The 17,745-nt window shown below is 42.1% G+C and overlaps 2 protein-coding genes across 2 annotated transcripts in view; both read left to right on the forward strand.

Moving 5' to 3' along the window:
* Positions 1-739: 739 nt before the first annotated feature.
* Positions 740-9,596, forward strand: LOC306796062 (F-box only protein 15-like; the record flags this gene model as incomplete). The annotated part of the gene is made up of 10 exons (XM_079294841.1): positions 740-963; positions 1,063-1,137; positions 2,129-2,233; positions 2,908-3,147; positions 3,672-3,869; positions 4,152-4,275; positions 4,345-4,427; positions 6,351-6,496; positions 7,064-7,188; positions 9,330-9,596. 10 exons carry the CDS (start codon positions 740-742, stop codon positions 9,594-9,596), a joined length of 1,587 nt encoding a protein of 528 aa, XP_079150967.1.
* A 1,401-nt stretch (positions 9,597-10,997) lies between these two features.
* tspan9b (tetraspanin 9b) overlaps positions 10,998-17,745 on the forward strand; it is a 12,866-nt gene continuing 6,118 nt past the window's right edge. Inside the window, exon 1 of the mRNA XM_079294162.1 lies at positions 10,998-11,183. Coding sequence (XP_079150288.1) covers positions 11,127-11,183 — 57 coding nt within the window. The 5' untranslated portion in view covers positions 10,998-11,126. The remainder of the gene's footprint in view (positions 11,184-17,745) is intronic.

The following is a 17,745-nucleotide window of genomic DNA, read 5'->3' on the forward strand; positions in this document are numbered from 1 at the left end:
CATGGACCACCAAAGGACTCAATGAAGCATAAAAAACGAAAGAAAACTTGCATTATACGCTTGCATGGATGGTTTCCAATAATATTTGCCATCTCCATTGTTTACTAAATGATAGAAAACTGGTTTGTTAATGAAATAAAAGGTTCGAAACCACTGAACTATAGGTGACCAACCCCTCACATGCATGTGTATATTATTGTATGATATATATATTATATATATTATTATATGATGTACATCATTATATTATACTGAATATTATTATATGATATATATATGATTATATGATATATATATATATATATATGATTGTATGATATATATTATTATATTATACTGAGACTATAATAAGATGTCCTGACGTGTTTATCAAAGTGTTATTTTCTGCTTTTTTTCATGTTGGAATAAAGGTTAAATATTTAACTGCAAAGTAGTAATGCGTGTTTGATACCTTAATGTTTTTGCATTAACATGTTCCACCAGCTCCACTGATGAAGATCCTTCAGTCACTGGAGCGTTTAAAAATAAAAGCGCAGAAAAATAGGGACTTTTTAAACTGGTATTTTAGATGAATGATTCATATTAATTTAATGCAAGAATTAAAAAGTGATGAAATACTGTAATTTAGACTAAACTAGACTGCCATCTAGCGGTTTGGATGCGCTAAAACCAATTAGTTATTTATTATATTGTGAAAAACAAAGCCGACCTGAAGTCGGTAAGCTTGTCAAGTTTCAAGATGGCGGCGGGACGAGGGGCGTTTTTACCGAGTTACCTGGAGGGTCTGAGGAGGAACCCCACCACGAACTGCGGCCAAACGGCTCCGGCGAGACCACGAATGTTTCGCAAACCGGGTCCGGGCGAAAGAGAGCCCGGGCCCGGTGGTAACGGTCAAACGGACGGAAAGAGGGGGAAGAACCAGCCAACGGCAGCGCCATGTTCGTTTAGCAGGAACGGTCGAAGGTGACAGCAACCAATTAATTAAGAACTCAAGTCTTTGAATCAGTACATTATTTTATTTAGCTTAATCCTATATTTTCTTTTTGTGTATTTTTAACACAGATGGCCAGAAACCAGAATAAAAGAATCTAAAGCAGATTTTCCCCAAATGGTAACTGAAGAAAAGTTAATGGAAAGGTAAGATACATTTATTTAATTATTTAAATAACAGTTAAATATGAACATTAATACTTCACTTTATCTTTACATAGGTGAATATACCTTTGCTTTCATATATATTCACCTATAAATACAATGATACATCGCTGAATATATGTTAAAGTTAATGTAACATTTATTTAAATGAAATAAAACATGCTAAGGCTCAATTTAAATAAATATAATGTAAGTTGAGTAAAAAACATGAAAGTAAAGTTTTACTTTGCTGAATTGTACATTTATTGATTTGCAGAAATTTGAAATTAATTAGACGTAGAATATTATTTTTCATATATTGTTGTGAACCTTCAATATAAGTTTTTATATTTAACTAAAATGGAGCTAACCGGTCGATCGATGAATTATTTTAAAGACTTCTTTAACTTTTTTGCCCAAAAATATATATATTTTTTCAAGATTTACACTCTGAATGTAAAGTTCTACTGACGATGGTTCTCCCCCAGTATTCAGTAGAACATGTGTTTCTAGTGTCTGATCTCTGATCATGTTTCATTGTAAACAACCAATCAGAGGAGAGCTAGTAATGTTAGCAGCACCGCGAACGGCTAACCAACGGAGGAGAGCTAGTAACGTTAGCAGCACCGCGAACGGCTAACCAACGGAGGAGAGCTAGTAACGTTAGCAGCACCGCTAACGGCTAACCAACGGAGGAGAGCTAGTAACGTTAGCAGCACCGCTAACGGCTAACCAACGGAGGAGAGCTAGTAACGTTAGCAGCACCGCTAACGGCGAACCAACATTTTTCTCGGTCTGTTAAACATCTTTTAATCGCAGGTCTATTTTCGGGGAGTTTGACTGAATTGAAATAGGATAATTTCGTTCAGTATTACTGTATACAGATGAGAGCTAGCTATGCTCACCTGTAGCATGCTGGCTACCTGTTTAGGGATGTTTCTACCTGTTCATTCTCACCTGTTCTTCAATAAACACCTGGTTACGTTCTCTGCAGGCTGCCGTCTGAGGTTCTCCTAAAGATTCTGTCGTACCTGGACGCCTCCTCGCTGTCCTGCATCAGCCACGTCAGCAAAACCTTCCACCAGCTCGCCTACGATGAGTAAGTCCGACACAGTTCACACATCATTCCATTTAATAGCAACGCATTTTAATCAAAAGTCATAGCTGGCTTGCGCAATGCTTGTATTTATTTTCTAGCATTTAACATTTCATGGAGCTGTGTTCACTGTGTGAAGCAGAAATATCTACGTAATGACGCAGAGTTGTAAAAAGTCAGAATTCACGTTTTTGTTAGTTTTCTCTGCACGACGACAAACAAATCACTTTTAAAATACTTGTCTTCTGAATGGAGCTGGGATCGATCGGTGCTAAGCTAACACTGTAGCAGCTCCATCAACACTCAACATAACGTCATCTAGACGTTAATACTGCAGCGTCTATTCGTTGTGTGACAGGATTTACTTCCTGATTCAACAACGTCAGCGATGACCGGAGGAGCATCCCAACGCTGACGTCACGCAAACGCTGCGTCACGCCCGGCCGCGTTTGGTGTGAACACGGCATTAGGCTTTTTTTTATGAAGTCGACTGCGGTCTTAAACTGCGCAGCAGCTGCAGACTGTTGCTGTTAATGGGAGTTAGTCTGGAATGCTAACTGTATGACTGCTAAACTACATCTGTAGAGTTTTATTAATCCAGCAGTTCAGACCACGATGTAACTGAATGCAACTTGTTTACTTCCCAGCAGCCAATTTCTTACGTTTTTTCCCTGTAGTGTCATATGGCATAAGATTTACATGTCAGATTTTGGGAATCCAACATGGAGGCCACAGCCGGCGGCGGGTGACGCGGCGCAGGAGGTCGACTCGGTGCCGGTGGAACGTCGGTCGGCGAGTCACTGGAAGAAGATGCACTTCAGGACCGCCACCGGACAGGATGTGAACAAGTGGAGGAGAGAGATGAGGGACGTCTGCCCGATCACCGGCTTACCCCGGAGCACGGAGTGCATCCTCAGGTACGACAGGAAGTAACGCTTTGAAGATCTGCAGTGGATTCTACTGGCAATAAGTAAAAACAGGCTCTGGGCAGAACCAGAGAAACTAGAACCAGACAAAACATGTAGAACCAGAGAAACTAGAACCAGACAAACCATGTAGAACCAGAGAAACCAGAACGAGACAAACCATGTAGAACCAGAGAAACTAGAACCAGACAAACCATGTAGAACCAGAGAAACTAGAACCAGACAAACCATGTAGAACCAGAGAAACCAGAACCAGACAAACCATGTAGAACCAGAGAAACCAGAACCAGACAAACCATGTAGAACAAGAGAAACTAGAACCAGACAAACCATGTAGAACCAGAGAAACCAGAACCAGACAAACCATGTAGAACCAGGTTCAACAACCACCGTTCTTGTGAGCCTGAGTTAGTCTGATATTAGCGTTTCAAGGCTCTGAGTGAAAGTAGCTCCTCATTTAAATAGACGAGACGATGAACCCGTGAACATCAGAGGTATCTGGTTCTTCTCCCCAGGAACCTGAACGTGAGCTGGGAGCTGACGGTGTGTTGTTCGGGGCTGGAGATCACGATGGAGCCGAGCAGAGTGTACTTCTTCGAGTCCTCGGCCATCGTCCACTTCAGTGCAGAACACGTCCTCAGATACAATCGGATCAGAACCATCCAGCTGTACGGGGTCAGGAAGGAGACGCAGAAGAGCCCTAAAGCCAGGAGGTGAGACACACCTGGTGGTGTCACCGGTAACGTTAACCAGCACAGTGTCAATGAAGTTTTACTGACCGTCGTTCTCCAATATTCAGTAAAACATGTGACCAGGACGTCATTGATCTCTGATGGTGTTACTTTGTAAACTTGATCATTTAAAGTTCTATTTGCTCCACGTTTTGTTCTGATCCGCCCACCACACCTTCACCTCTCCTTCCTCCTCCTCCTCCTCCTCCTCTTCCTCCTCCTCCTCCTCCTCCTCCTCCTCCTCCTCTTCTCCCTCTTCATCAGACCTGGATGGCGTTCTCTGATCTTGGACCTGGACTTGAGGACTTGTAATGATTGGCGCTTTGGGAGCGATAACCTGGTCAGATTGAGGCATCTACAGCCCGGCGTCACCATCGCCACCTGGAGGGTAAAGTGTTTCATGCTCTCTTTCATTAAATATATATCACTCATTATTATAATCTATTTATGTGTGTAGGGTCAAGACACCATCGCCTTCATCATGGTCACCCTTCACTTCCACAAGCTGCTGGAGAAAAGTCTGCTGGGATCTCCAGTCTGGTGAGTTCACACGTTTGTGGTTCAGTGATGTTTGAGAGCTCCCTCTGCTGGTCACAACACATCACTGCAGCTCTATTTGGTCAAATGTTAAATAATTAACAGATTGTTTAGTTCTGTCTGACCTTCAGTTAATTGATGCATTTAAAACCTGATATCTTCTTCCTTTGTACTGTCTTTGTCGTAAATATTGTATTTGTTTTGTATTATTATTTATTATGACCAAACAGTGCTGTAGGCCAGAGGTCTCCGACCTTTTTTGCACCACGGACCGGTTTCATGTAAGACAATATTTTCACGGACCGGCCTTCAAGGTGTGGCAGACAAACACGACGAAATAAAATGATGCGATCGTCATGAAAACAAACCAGGATCCTGATGAGAGTCCGGACGTATGAGCACATAACACCCATTCTGCACTCCCTACACTGGCTCCCTGTCTCATTCCGGATTGACTACAAAGTCCTACTACTCACACATAAATGCATAAATGGACACGCACCTCCCTCCCTACAAGACCTCATCACTCCCCAAATCTCCACCCGCACCCTCAGATCATCAAACAGCTCCTCCGGGTCCCCAGCACCAAGCTCCGCACCATGGGCGACCGGGCCTTTGGCTCGGCAGCTCCACGCCTATGGACCAGATCCCTGACCACCTAAGGGCAACACAGACCCTGGTCTCTTTAAGACCGGCCTAAAAACCTTTCTATTCAGGAAAGCCTTTCTGACCTAAGTCACTGTCAGTTATTTCTTTTGTTTCTGTTCATTCACTGGTTTTTATTTTATTATAGTTTATTTATGTTTTAACTCTGCTTTTTACTGTGTTTTTACTATGTACTGGCTCTGTGGCACTCTGAGATTTAAAAAAAAAAAATGAAAAGTGCGTTACAAATAAAATTTATTATTATTATTGTTATAAATGTAAAATGCATAAATAAATACAACTCACAATCAGGCTCAATCAGTGGAGCGCTGAGCTTGTTTCTCTGCAACGAGACGGTCCATCTGGGTTAACGGGAGACAACGACACCCGAAGTCTGTTCCTCCAGTCTGTAGTTTATCTACTCCGTCATTTAGTTTTGGTTGCTCTCACTGCAGAACATCCCGCTTCACAGAGAGGATGTGTGAAATGGAAGCAGGGTGTTCAGTGCTTTAGTGGTGATCTCAGGATATTCAGCCTTGATTTGAATCCAAACACCAGCAAAGTTGTTGTCTCAAACATACTTTTAAGGCCACCGTCATTTACAACCTCCAGCAGCTGATCATCTTCTGTCACATGTTCTGCAGAGCGGGCTTGAGCGTCACAATGACTCCTGATGTTTCATCAGACTCCTGATGTTTCATCAGACTCCTGATGTTGTCTGTTGGATGAAGCTTTCATGTTCTTGGAGGTTGTCGCTCTTCTTCTGTCTCCTTAGTGGCCTTTCCTCTTTGCAAAGAAGCTCTCCAAAAGTTATTCTCATTTTCGCTAGTTTGTGGGCTTAATTTTTGAGGTAACGTATCACGTGACCGAGACGAGCGTCTTGACATGTCAAGAGCCACAGGCGGATGAAATTGCGAGAGAATCCGGTAATTTTTCAAAATAAAACTTCTTTCAGACTCTGATAATCAATAAAACGGAAATAACATAATATTTATTCTTTCTGTGCGGCCCGGTACCAAATGATCCACGGCCCGGTACCGGTCCGCGGCCCGGTGGTTGGGGACCGCTGCTGTAGGGGGCGCAACAAAACATTTCACTAAAGGACTTGAATGGCTGATAATAGATTTTAGTAAATCTATTGATTCTCAAATTAATACATTTCAAAGAATCAGTTCAGTTAAACTTTCAAGCTTTGTTTGAATCTAATATTTTTGTTGCGTTCCTGTTATGATCGTCTCTGAGGTGCTTTGCTTCATCCGTCCTTTTTGTCCCTTCCTGCAGCCCGTACTCCGAGACGGCCGCCCTTCCTCCCGTGGATAACTCGGACCCTGAGTTCGGTCTGCACGGCTACTCGCTGCACTTTGTCCTGCACAACACCGGCACCGAGATCATGTCGGGAAACTTCCGCCAGCTCTGCTGTCGCAAAGGTAACCTGATTACATGATGTAACCCGATTACATGATGTAACCCGATTACATCATGTAATCTGGTTACCTGTTAATCAGGTTAAATCATGTAATCAGATTACATGATGTAACCTGATTAACAGGTAACCTGATTACATGATGTAATCTGATTACATCATGTAATCTGATTACATGATGTAATCAGATTACATCATGTAATCTGATTACATGATGTAATCAGATTACATGATGTAATCTGATTACATCATGTAATCTGATTACATCATGTAATATAATAAGATTACATCATGTAATCAGATTACATGATGTAATCTGATTACATGATGTAATCTGATTACATGATGTAATCTGATTACATCATGTAATCTGATTACATGATGTAATCAGATTACATCATGTAATCTGATTACATGATCATTTAATTTAATCTGAGTAACGTGTCATCTGGCTGGTTTAAATGTTTTATGACGTTCTCCCGTCTGACTTTAACCTCGGATTAAATAAATACCTGGAACAGTCCTGACAGAAGGTGTAAATCTCTAACACCTGATGTGTTGCTGCCATCAGATCAGATCCAGGACGGTCTGGTGGAGCTGAGGGTCATCGACTTGAACAACTTGTCTGAGCACAGATCGCTGTCGGGGAACATCAAGCTGCCGTGGAAGAGCGAGACCCTGGAGGGCTCAGTGGAGGTACGTCTGTTAGTAAAGCAGTGAACTAAAGACCCTGGAGGGCTCAGTGGAGGTACGTCTGTTAGTAAAGCAGTGAACTAAAGACCCTGGAGGGCTCAGTGGAGGTACGTCTGTTAGTAAAGTAGTGAACTAAAGACCCTGGAGGGCTCAGTGGAGGTACGTCTGTTAGTAAAGCAGTGAACTAAAGACCCTGGAGGGCTCAGTGGAGGTACGTCTGTTAGTAAAGCAGTGAACTAAAGACCCTGGAGGGCTCAGTGGAGGTACGTCTGTTCGTAAAGTAGTGAACTAAAGACCCTGGAGGGCTCAGTGGAGGTACGTCTGTTAGTAAAGCAGTGAACTGAAGACCCTGGAGGCTCAGTGGAGGTACGTCTGTTAGTAAAGCAGTGAACTAAAGACCCTGGAGGGCTCAGTGGAGGTACGTCTGTTAGTAAAGCAGTGAACTAAAGACCCTGGAGGACTCAGTGGAGGTACGTCTGTTAGTAAAGTAGTGAACTAAAGACCCTGGAGGGCTCAGTGGAGGTACGTCTGTTAGTAAAGCAGTGAACTAAAGACCCTGGAGGACTCAGTGGAGGTACGTCTGTTAGTAAAGTAGTGAACTAAAGACCCTGGAGGGCTCAGTGGAGGTACGTCTGTTAGTAAAGCAGTGAACTAAAGACCCTGGAGGGCTCAGTGGAGGTACGTCTGTTAGTAAAGTAGTGAACTAAAGACCCTGGAGGGCTCAGTGGAGGTACGTCTGTTAGTAAAGTAGTGAACTAAAGACCCTGGAGGACTCAGTGGAGGTACGTCTATTAGTAAAGTAGTGAACTAAAGACCCTGGAGGGCTCAGTGGAGGTACGTCTGTTAGTAAAGCAGTGAACTAAAGACCCTGGAGGGCTCAGTGGAGGTACGTCTGTTAGTAAAGTAGTGAACTAAAGACCCTGGAGGGCTCAGTGGAGGTACGTCTGTTAGTAAAGCAGTGAACTAAAGACCCTGGAGGGCTCAGTGGAGGTACGTCTGTTAGTAAAGCAGTGAACTAAAGACCCTGGAGGCTCAGTGGAGGTACGTCTGTTAGTAAAGTAGTGAACTAAAGACCCTGGAGGGCTCAGTGGAGGTACGTCTGTTAGTAAAGCAGTGAACTAAAGACCCTGGAGGCTCAGTGGAGGTACGTCTGTTAGTAAAGCAGTGAACTAAAGACCCTGGAGGGCTCAGTGGAGGTACGTCTGTTAGTAAAGTAGTGAACTAAAGACCCTGGAGGGCTCAGTGGAGGTACGTCTGTTAGTAAAGCAGTGAACTAAAGACCCTGGAGGGCTCAGTGGAGGTACGTCTATTAGTAAAGTAGTGAACTAAAGACCCTGGAGGGCTCAGTGGAGGTACGTCTGTTAGTAAAGTAGTGAACTAAAGACCCTGGAGGCTCAGTGGAAGTACGTCTGTTTGTAAAGTAGTGAACTAAAGACCCTGGAGGGCTCAGTGGAGGTACGTCTGACTAATTAGTGAAGTACTAATACTGTTGACATGTTAAACCTTGTTTAGTAAAACAAAAACAAAGCTTTAAATGAACATGTTTTGGGGGTTAAACCGTAACTTCCTCTGGATTACGGCTCCACAGACTTCAGATTTACAATAATAAGTGTGTTTCCTGAACCATTCCGTAGAAATGGTTCATTAAAAATGATCAATAATTTACGACTTTTTCAAAGTCCTGGACAAGTCATGGAATTTGAAAATAGCATTTTCCAAGCCTGGAGAAAAAACTGAATGTTTTAGAAAAGTCATGGAAGCGTTCGTCTCAAATCGCTGTAAAAAAGACTTCAATTAATGTCGACTGAGAACAATGTATATTCATGAAACAATACGTAAATGTTCGGGTGGATCAATTTCGTCACTTCATGTTGTGACGTCAGACTCCGACCTTTTTATTCTTAATTTTCATGAAAATCTGCTTCAAAAGCATAAATAAGTTTTATCAATCTGTTAAAAAATGAGTTTGAGTCCTGAATAATGTAAGCAGACATGAAAACCACTGAAATATGGATTCAGTGTGAACCAGCGACCTGAACACGGTCGTAGAGTCCGTTTCAGGTTTGTTTTCTAGCTCAGCTGTTCGCTGGGGGGGTAAAGGGTTCGCATCCCTTTTTATTTCCGCTGTGACGGTTCCTCCGTAGAACTGCTGCGTCATGACTCTGACTCTGCTGGACGAGTTCCAGAAACCCTTCTGGTGCGTCAGCTCGTCCATTTTCATCTTGGGCGCCAAGTGGCCGCTGATGGTGGACTACGGCGGCGAGCACTTCCTGATGCACTTCTACGAGCCCGAGGGTCACGTGAAGATGAAGCTGGTCTGGCTGGAGGAGCAGAAGCAGTTCTTCGTCGTCAGCCTCGTCCTCTACGTTCCTGTCGCCAAAGTCAACGAGCGCTTCAGCAGAGCGTACTGAAGCGGAACAGCTTTCAGTTCTGCACTTGTTCGCAACAAATCCCGTCGCAGTTGATGTCGAGCTGATGCGGTTCTGCTGCATTCCTTCAGTTTTGTATTTTGTTCACAATGCAGGTCGTGCGTCACTGCATCTAGTTCCACATTTCATTTTGGATTTCAGTTACATATTTCAGTTTGTTGTACAAAGAGCGAGTTACATTCTGTGAGAATGGAAATAAAGAAGATTTATTCCTGAGTCTGAGGAGTTTGGACTGTTTTTCAGGAGAAAACTTCACATTTTATTGAGGAAAAGCCTCTAAAATGAGTTTATTGTTAATTTGTTACCGGTACAGGAAGTGTGTCACTGTTGTTTTTCTTTTACGCTTGTTGAATAAACGTAAAACGTGCAAACAGTAATTTGCAAATAATATCAGCGATGAGGAGATAAAACAGACTAGATATACGTATATATTGAATTTCAGGATTTACTCATTTATTAATATCACAAACAAACATGAATAAACTGCTTCTTATAATATCTATAAATGGCAACATTTACAATGCTCAGAAAATAGTGAAGATCTTTGTAAGGATCATAAATATCAATAAAACAGTGAGGCGCAAATCCAAAATACCCAACTGAACAGATCGAGTCATGTCGAACATTCAGGGCAGATTGATTCGTGTGATTGTTGTAAACTTGCATTGATTTTCTTATTGACAACTGTTTTATTTTAAACTAATCTTACAGTGAACCACTATTTATATCCCAGCTGTGTATACAAAACTCATTACATTTACATTTCAATATGGTCAGCTGCATATGTCATTGAAGTCTATGGAGACGTTTCGTCCCATTCTATTTATAACTTGTGCCTCGAACATTTCCATTTAAAGATTCTTACTTTTGCACATTTATACATTAACCATATATTCATATTCTGTAAGAGTGAAACTAAAATATAAAACAAACTTCAGCTGTTTCCACAAAAAATAACAAATTTAATTTTGGAAAAAAGTTCTTTATTTGTAATTTGTTCATAATGCAGCCAGTCTGTGTAGCAGTGTTTGTATTATTAACAGGATATTGATTCCAATGAAGCACTTCAGTTTCAATGGAATAAAAAACAGGCAGAATGTATGTATTTCATAAAAGTCCAACATTTCTTTTACTTGAAAATGAAAAAAATTGAGAAAATGACATATTGATTACATCTGACAGCATATTCTGTATTTTCACCTGACGAGAGATTTGCAGTCTGTCGGTTTCGAGCCCAACAGAGTTTTATTTGGTCGGAAAGAAGGATGCAAAGAAGGAAAGGAGAGAAGGGGGTGTAGGAAAGAAGAGGCGGGATCGGGAAAGGGAAGGAGGAAGGGCAAGAAAGGGGACGCTCCCTCAGTGAAGAGTGAACGGGTCGAGCAGGCTGCTGCTGCTTACCAGCCGGAGGGAGTCTCGCTCTGAAGGAAGCTCGTGTTCGTTTGAAAGGCAGCGAGACGAGTCAGACAAGAAGCCGCTGAGGACGCAGGAATAAAGACAACTAAAGGAAAAGCCATGGCTGTGAATAAGTGCATCAAGTTCCTCCTCTTCTTCTTCAACCTCCTTTTCTGGGTGAGTCTAGAAAAGAAAACAAAGTCATTTAAGAAATGTTTTTAACATCATTACATCTTAATAATGTCTTTTTTATTACTTTGGAGACGTTTAAATCATAGTATTCTTGTTTCCAAGTCTCTGTCAGTTGTGGGTTTGTTTGGTTTGTCATTGGAGGAGTTTTCTCACTTAAAGTGTTTGGATTTTGTGATGCAGGATCATTTTATGGACGTGTTGTACGTTAGACTTATACGATATGTTTTACTCAACTCAAGTTGAGCAGATGTTTGAAGTTTTTCTTCTTTTATATTTTAACTTTCTATCCATCTACCTGTCTGTCTTTATGTCTCATTTCATTTCATTTCAATCTATGTGTTTGAGTTGTGTCTGTGCAGAGCAGCTCCTCCCTCTTCTTCTTCTTCCTCCATTCAACCGTTCAGTGGAGTCAAACAGGTTGTGTGGGCTCTCCATTGTGTCTCTGCCCCCCCGTCAACAAAAAGGTTGCTCAGTTTCAGGGCGTGGACTCGCCGCTCGGCCTCACTTCGCGTCTGACATCTGCAGCCTCATGTTCCTCCTCGGCCCACGTTACAAACCCACAATCATTGCCTCGCGTATCTGCATCGCCTCACATTCTCTGCTCGGGACTTCCCCCATCAAACACCCAACGTGGGTTCACCTGAAACTCCACTGGATTAAGTTCTGGCTCAACACAAACCTTCAACACTTGTTGTTGAAGGTTTGTTGTAACAGTGCTGTAGAAGTGCACTTGTTATCGTTCACATTATTATCGGGGTGGGGGCAGTTAGAGAGACAAAGATTATCAATCAGACGACTTTGGTTTTTAATTTAATTGCATTATATTTGTGAGTACAGACGAGCAGCTTCCCCTTCAAGTCCAAATGCAAAACTACAAGGTTAAAAAGATTAAGCTTCCAAAACAGCGATAGCTAGCTTTGTTTAGCATGAATACGAAAGGTATCATATTTTGGAGGGAGGTTGGCTTGCTTCAAGTTCTAACACATAATCATCACTTTTATATTTGGAAATGTTTAAATTGATGAAATATAAAGAAACAGCATGTTTGTTTACAAACATTACCGTGTTCGTTTTACTCATTTTTCAAGCACAGTTCTGTTTCCCGCTGCAAGAAAACAAGCTAGCAATGCTAATTAAAAGTAGCATTTGAACAATTTCGGCTTCTTCCGTCGTCTCGTAAACGCTCTTCGTTCTCAAGACATGTTTCATTATTTGTGTCTTAACCACTAGTTGCCTTGATTTAGAGGAATATCTGGAGTTTTCTTTGGTCTCTCAGCCAATCACATCCCTTGTTGTTGGTCCACTTGACTATCTCTCTCTCTCTCTCTCTCTCTCTCTCTCTCTCTCTCTCTCTCTCTCTCTCTCTCTCTCTTATGCTTAAATTATGATCAATAACTAACAATAACGGTGCGGGTGCTACGATGAGGATTTCTGTGGCCGATCACTTGGTCTATTTAAAGCCTTCTATTTATTGTGTAGCATTATTTATATATTCAACTGTTCTTAACAACGTTGTGTGATAACTATTGGATTTCAGAGATGAGTGTCACGTATTTACGTCATATTCCATTCTCTCTCTTAAGAGACAGCTTTAGCCGCGCGTAAAGAATTCGTCTTGCACGTTTTTGCATATTTTGATCGACTGTTCTGAACGGCTTTTATAGAGACCACCGATCAAACTATTGGAACGAATATCATCTCATCATTCTTCTTTTTCTGTCAGCTGTCAGAAATAATATTTAGCCTTCAGCACTGTTTAAAATAAACCTGCTGTTTGAGCGTCAGTCCGGCTGCCTGCCGAGTTTATTTCAGTCCATGTTCCCAGAAATGATGTTCAGTCAATGCTAACTTGATTCGATTCACTCAGCGGACATGCTGGACGTGATGTGTTTACTCATGATGATGGTGATGATGGTGAGGGTGGTGATGATGGTGATGATGGTGATGATGGTGAGGGTGGGGCAGGGCTCTTATTAAAGTTTGTAACTAGTGGCTCTGCTGTAGCTTTTAGATGCTAAGTGATGCTTCCTGAGGGCTAATAAAAGAGGAACAAGCTGTGAAGCTGTGAAGCTGTGAAGCTGTTCCTGTTTAAATCTAAACTTCCAGTTTATTCCACCAGTGACTGCTGATTTCTTCTCTTATTCAACTGTTGCTCAGAGGATCTTTGTCTCTTTCAGTTGAGCCATTGAGCAGCGTTTTGTTCCATCTACTAAACTAAATAACATCTATTAGTAGAGAGACGTTGTACACTGTAAAAGCAGAAGAGACCATTCAGACATAAAGAGTCGTCCTCTCAGACATCTGACTGTCAACTGGTAGAACTGTTGACTTGTTCTTGCTCCTCTTGGCATCTTTATGTCTTTATCTGCTGTTGTTTCTGTTGCTGAACTCTCCACGGATAAAGTGCTCTAACCGTGCGGATGTGTTGTCACACAGCAGAGCTTTTATGGCCTTCAAATATCTGCAGCTCTGTCTCTGTACATTAACGCCTCGCAGCAGAGTGCTCATATACGCCATGAATAATAGATGCTGCATTCAGGGACCGTTCCCGCACAGGAAATAGATGATCTTAACAGAGAGAAAACTGCAAGCAAAACACAGGTGGACCATGACTAAATACATACAAACTAAATGTATTCAGTCAAAGTACTGCTGTGGTCTGCTTATTTTACTCTCAGAAACACATTTAAACTGGTTATTTGATTTAATTACAAGAGATGAAAAAGCCAAGATATGTGAGCAGAAATGAGCAATCAAGCAAATTTATTTTCAAAAATTAAAACAATCAGCAGATTGAACAACATGTACATTGACGATTAGAAGTACAATTCTCAGCATTTCCAGCATTTACCTGCAACAAAGATGGCGACGGCCGAAAACCAAGATGGCGACGGCCGAAAACCAAGATGGCGACGGCCGAAAACCAAGATGGCGACGGCCGAAAACCAAGATGGCGACGGCCGAAAACCAAGATGGCGACGGCCGAAAACCAAGATGCTGACGGCCGAAAACCAAGATGGCGACGGCCGAAAACCAAGATGGCGACGGCCCGAAAACCAAGATGGCGACGGCCCGAAAACCAAGATGGCGACGGCCCGAAAACCAAGATGGCGACGGCCCGAAAACCAAGATGGCGACGGCCGAAAACCAAGATGGCGACGGCCGAAAACCAAGATGGCGACGGCCGAAAACCAAGATGGCGACGGCCGAAAACCAAGATGGCGACGGCCGGAAACCAAGATGGCGACGGCCGGAAACCAAGATGGCGACGGCCGGAAACCAAGATGGTGACGGCCAAAATGCCGAACTCGTGGCTTCAAAACAGCAGTCTACAAACCAATGGGCGATGTCATGGTGGCTATGTCCACTTCTTATAGACGGTCTATGGTTCCAGTCTGGTTCATATTGATGTCCAACTGTCAACCATGAGTTGTACAACCTTCTAGAAATAGTGTCTGAATTCAATGTAATGGTTGCTGAGCCAGAGAGACCTCAACGAGGGCCCAACCCCAGTGGGTTGTCTTTCACAGGCTCATGACTGTACACACCTTCCTGTTATTGGTTGCATCACTTCTGTAATTTAGTGTGTATGGTTTATGTGTCATGACACGTCTCGTCTGCTCGCTGGTCTGATGGATTTACAACGAATCCAGCAGATCAGTTTGCGTCTCAGTTACACAAAGACTCGTTACTATCGTGGAACCCGCTGCTCTGAGTCACTGCTCAGGAATGAGCCGCCCCGTCTGATTCATCGTATTCTTAAATACCTGTTATCCTGAATCAGTTGACTCAGCAGTTATAATCCTGCTCCTGTAGATTCATAATTAGCTCGAACCCTGAATCTGTTTCCAAATCAATTTAAATCCCAACTGTCTGCATTCCTGATCAACTGTAATCCAAACCTACTACACTCTTGATTGGATGTAATCCTGATTCACTGATCAGCTGTATCCATAACTAACCAATCCAATCAATCCCAATTGACTGTAATCCCAGTCAGGAGTAATCCTCATCAACTGTTGTCATGATCAACTGTAATATTGATCGTTTTCTCATCCAGAGGATCAGAGGGTGTGTTTGTTTTACAGACCTGCTGAGGGCTGTGCTGCTATGTTGCTCTGCAGGTTCTGTGTGTGTGTGTGTGTGTGTGTGTGTGTGTGTGTGTGTGTGTGTGTGTGTGTGTGTGTGTGTGTGTGTGTGTGTGTGTGTGTGTGTGTGTGTGTGTGTGTGTGTGTGTGTGTGTGTGTGTGTGTGTGTGTGTGTGTGTGTGTGTGTGTGTGTGTGTGTGTGTGTGTGTGTGTGTGTGTGTGGATGTTGCTGTTACAGTGACGCAGGTTTGAATTCCACAGCTTTGACTATGCAGATGTTTAGGTGATAACGATCCACAACCAGTCCCAGCTGTGGCGACATTGGTGCAGCTGTCTCTTTGTAAGGCATTGCTAGGCCGATGTACTTTTATTGTTTGTGTCTGTATCTTTTATGTATCTGTCTCTATGGACCACGAGTCTGAAATAAAGTCTGTCTATCTGTGTATGTACGGAGGCTTTTCATTCACTGTTTGTTCGGCCCGTGTCTGTTGGCAACCAGCTGTACATGAAAGCACCGGCTCTGTACGGGCGGTGTTTTGTTCTCATATCCAGTACTTGAGGCCGGGGTGGAGGAAGTATTTAGATCCTGTACGTAGCTCAATGTACTAATACCACGCATTCAAAATACTCTGTTACTGTAAGCTGTTCCTTCAGTGTTGATGTGTGATTATCATCACACATTAATGTTTAAGCAGGATTCTACTGTTGTCGTCGGCTAATTGAAAAAGAAAGAAAGACAAAGCCACCAAAGAGGAAAGCAGAATAATACGTTCTTATCTGTTGTGGAACCAGTATGATCCTAATCAGTTGGAGCAGTTTTGGTTTATTTCATGAGGGCCGATGTGTCAACAACAAACCAGCAGAGTCAGCAGAATATTACAGGATGTTTCCTCAGGCTCAGTGTTTCCACCAGCAGGTTTGTTTGTTGTTCAAACACGCTGAACTGTCCGACCGACACCGACGAACGCCGACGAACTCTGTTTGGATGTTTCTGGAGCTGAATTTTGAAATAACATATTCGAGCATATTGCAGTCAGTACCGACCGACCCAACACAAGACTGACGTAGTTCTTGCTCACTAAATGACAGACTGTTGTGTCGTTTATTTGCCATTTGGTGAAGCCGGCTTGACAACCAACACGGCTGCTGTTGGTAAATGTCGAGCGAGCAGCTTGTGGAAGACTCTCGTGAAAACGGACGTGGGCGTCGTCACCGGTTTGTGGACGATCGTGTAAAAGCCTCAAGTTTGGCATTTCTGGCCGTCGACAACTTGAGTTTTTTTGTGGAGGAGGAGCCAAGTACAATAAAATGTGAATCCCCTGCTTTATGGTCTGTGTGACTCTAAATGGACCATAATGTACTAAATGAACATCATGCTGTATTGAAGAAGACTTGAAACTAGAGATTGAGACATAAACTCATGTTTACAATGTTTACTGAGGTAATAAATCAAGAGAGAAGTAGAGTCATTTTCTATAGACTTCTATACAACCAGAGGAGTCGCCCCCTGGTGGACACTAGAGAGAATGCAGCTTTAACACATGAAGCAGCCAGAGCGTTTGATTTATTGATTGCTGTCAGGATGTACGGAGAGTTTCAATATATATTAAAATACATTTCCAACCTGAGCTTTAAGTAGAACACCAGAATACTTCTTCCATCACTGCTGAAGCTGTTGCTGGTCAAACAAGAATAAATCACAGCGGTGTCACTGGTCTCACTGGTGTCACTGGTCAGGTGTGAGCTCTGTGGGTGACTCAGTAAATCCTGGTAACGCTGTTATTTATTCAGCCTTCAGAGTACAACTCGGCTCAGGGTGTGGTGGCACTGTGTGCGTGCGTGCGTGCTACTATTGTGAGCCCATCATACTTTTCTTTGCTGTAGACTTCAGTGTTTATTTATAGCATTAAAATAATATCATTCAAAGGTGATAAACGTTGTAAAGTGAATGGAACATATGGACATTAAATCAAATCAGATGGAGAAGCTTAGAAGTGCAACTCGTGATTATTTGCATCAGTGTTTTATCTGCATGTTATTTTCTTGATTACAACAAGAGTGTTGAATTCAAACAAGATGTTTATTCAAATTACAATGAGTGAAATCTTTACTCACTAAAATAATATATTCTTATATATTATATGCATTAAATATTATTTGAATACATTTTTACTTGATTTAATTCTTGTTTAATTTTTGGCTTTTTGGCAGGTTATTTCAGTAATTATATTAATAATAAATAGTTATTTTATAACAAAGTAAATGAATACAATTAAATGAGTAAAAATAGTAAAGTTAATGTTCATACACTGTAAAATCTAATATTATTTTTTAGAGGTTTAGACCACGATTTCACTTTATTTAAATATAAGGTTTTGCTGAATTTAATACGTAACTTCACATGAAGGAAACCGTTAAAAGATGAGTTCTTTGTCCATTCATTATGAGCTGGAGCAGCG

This window comes from Melanostigma gelatinosum (assembly GCF_949748355.1).
Source record: "Melanostigma gelatinosum genome assembly, chromosome: 22".
Lineage (NCBI taxonomy): Eukaryota > Metazoa > Chordata > Actinopteri > Perciformes > Zoarcidae > Melanostigma > Melanostigma gelatinosum.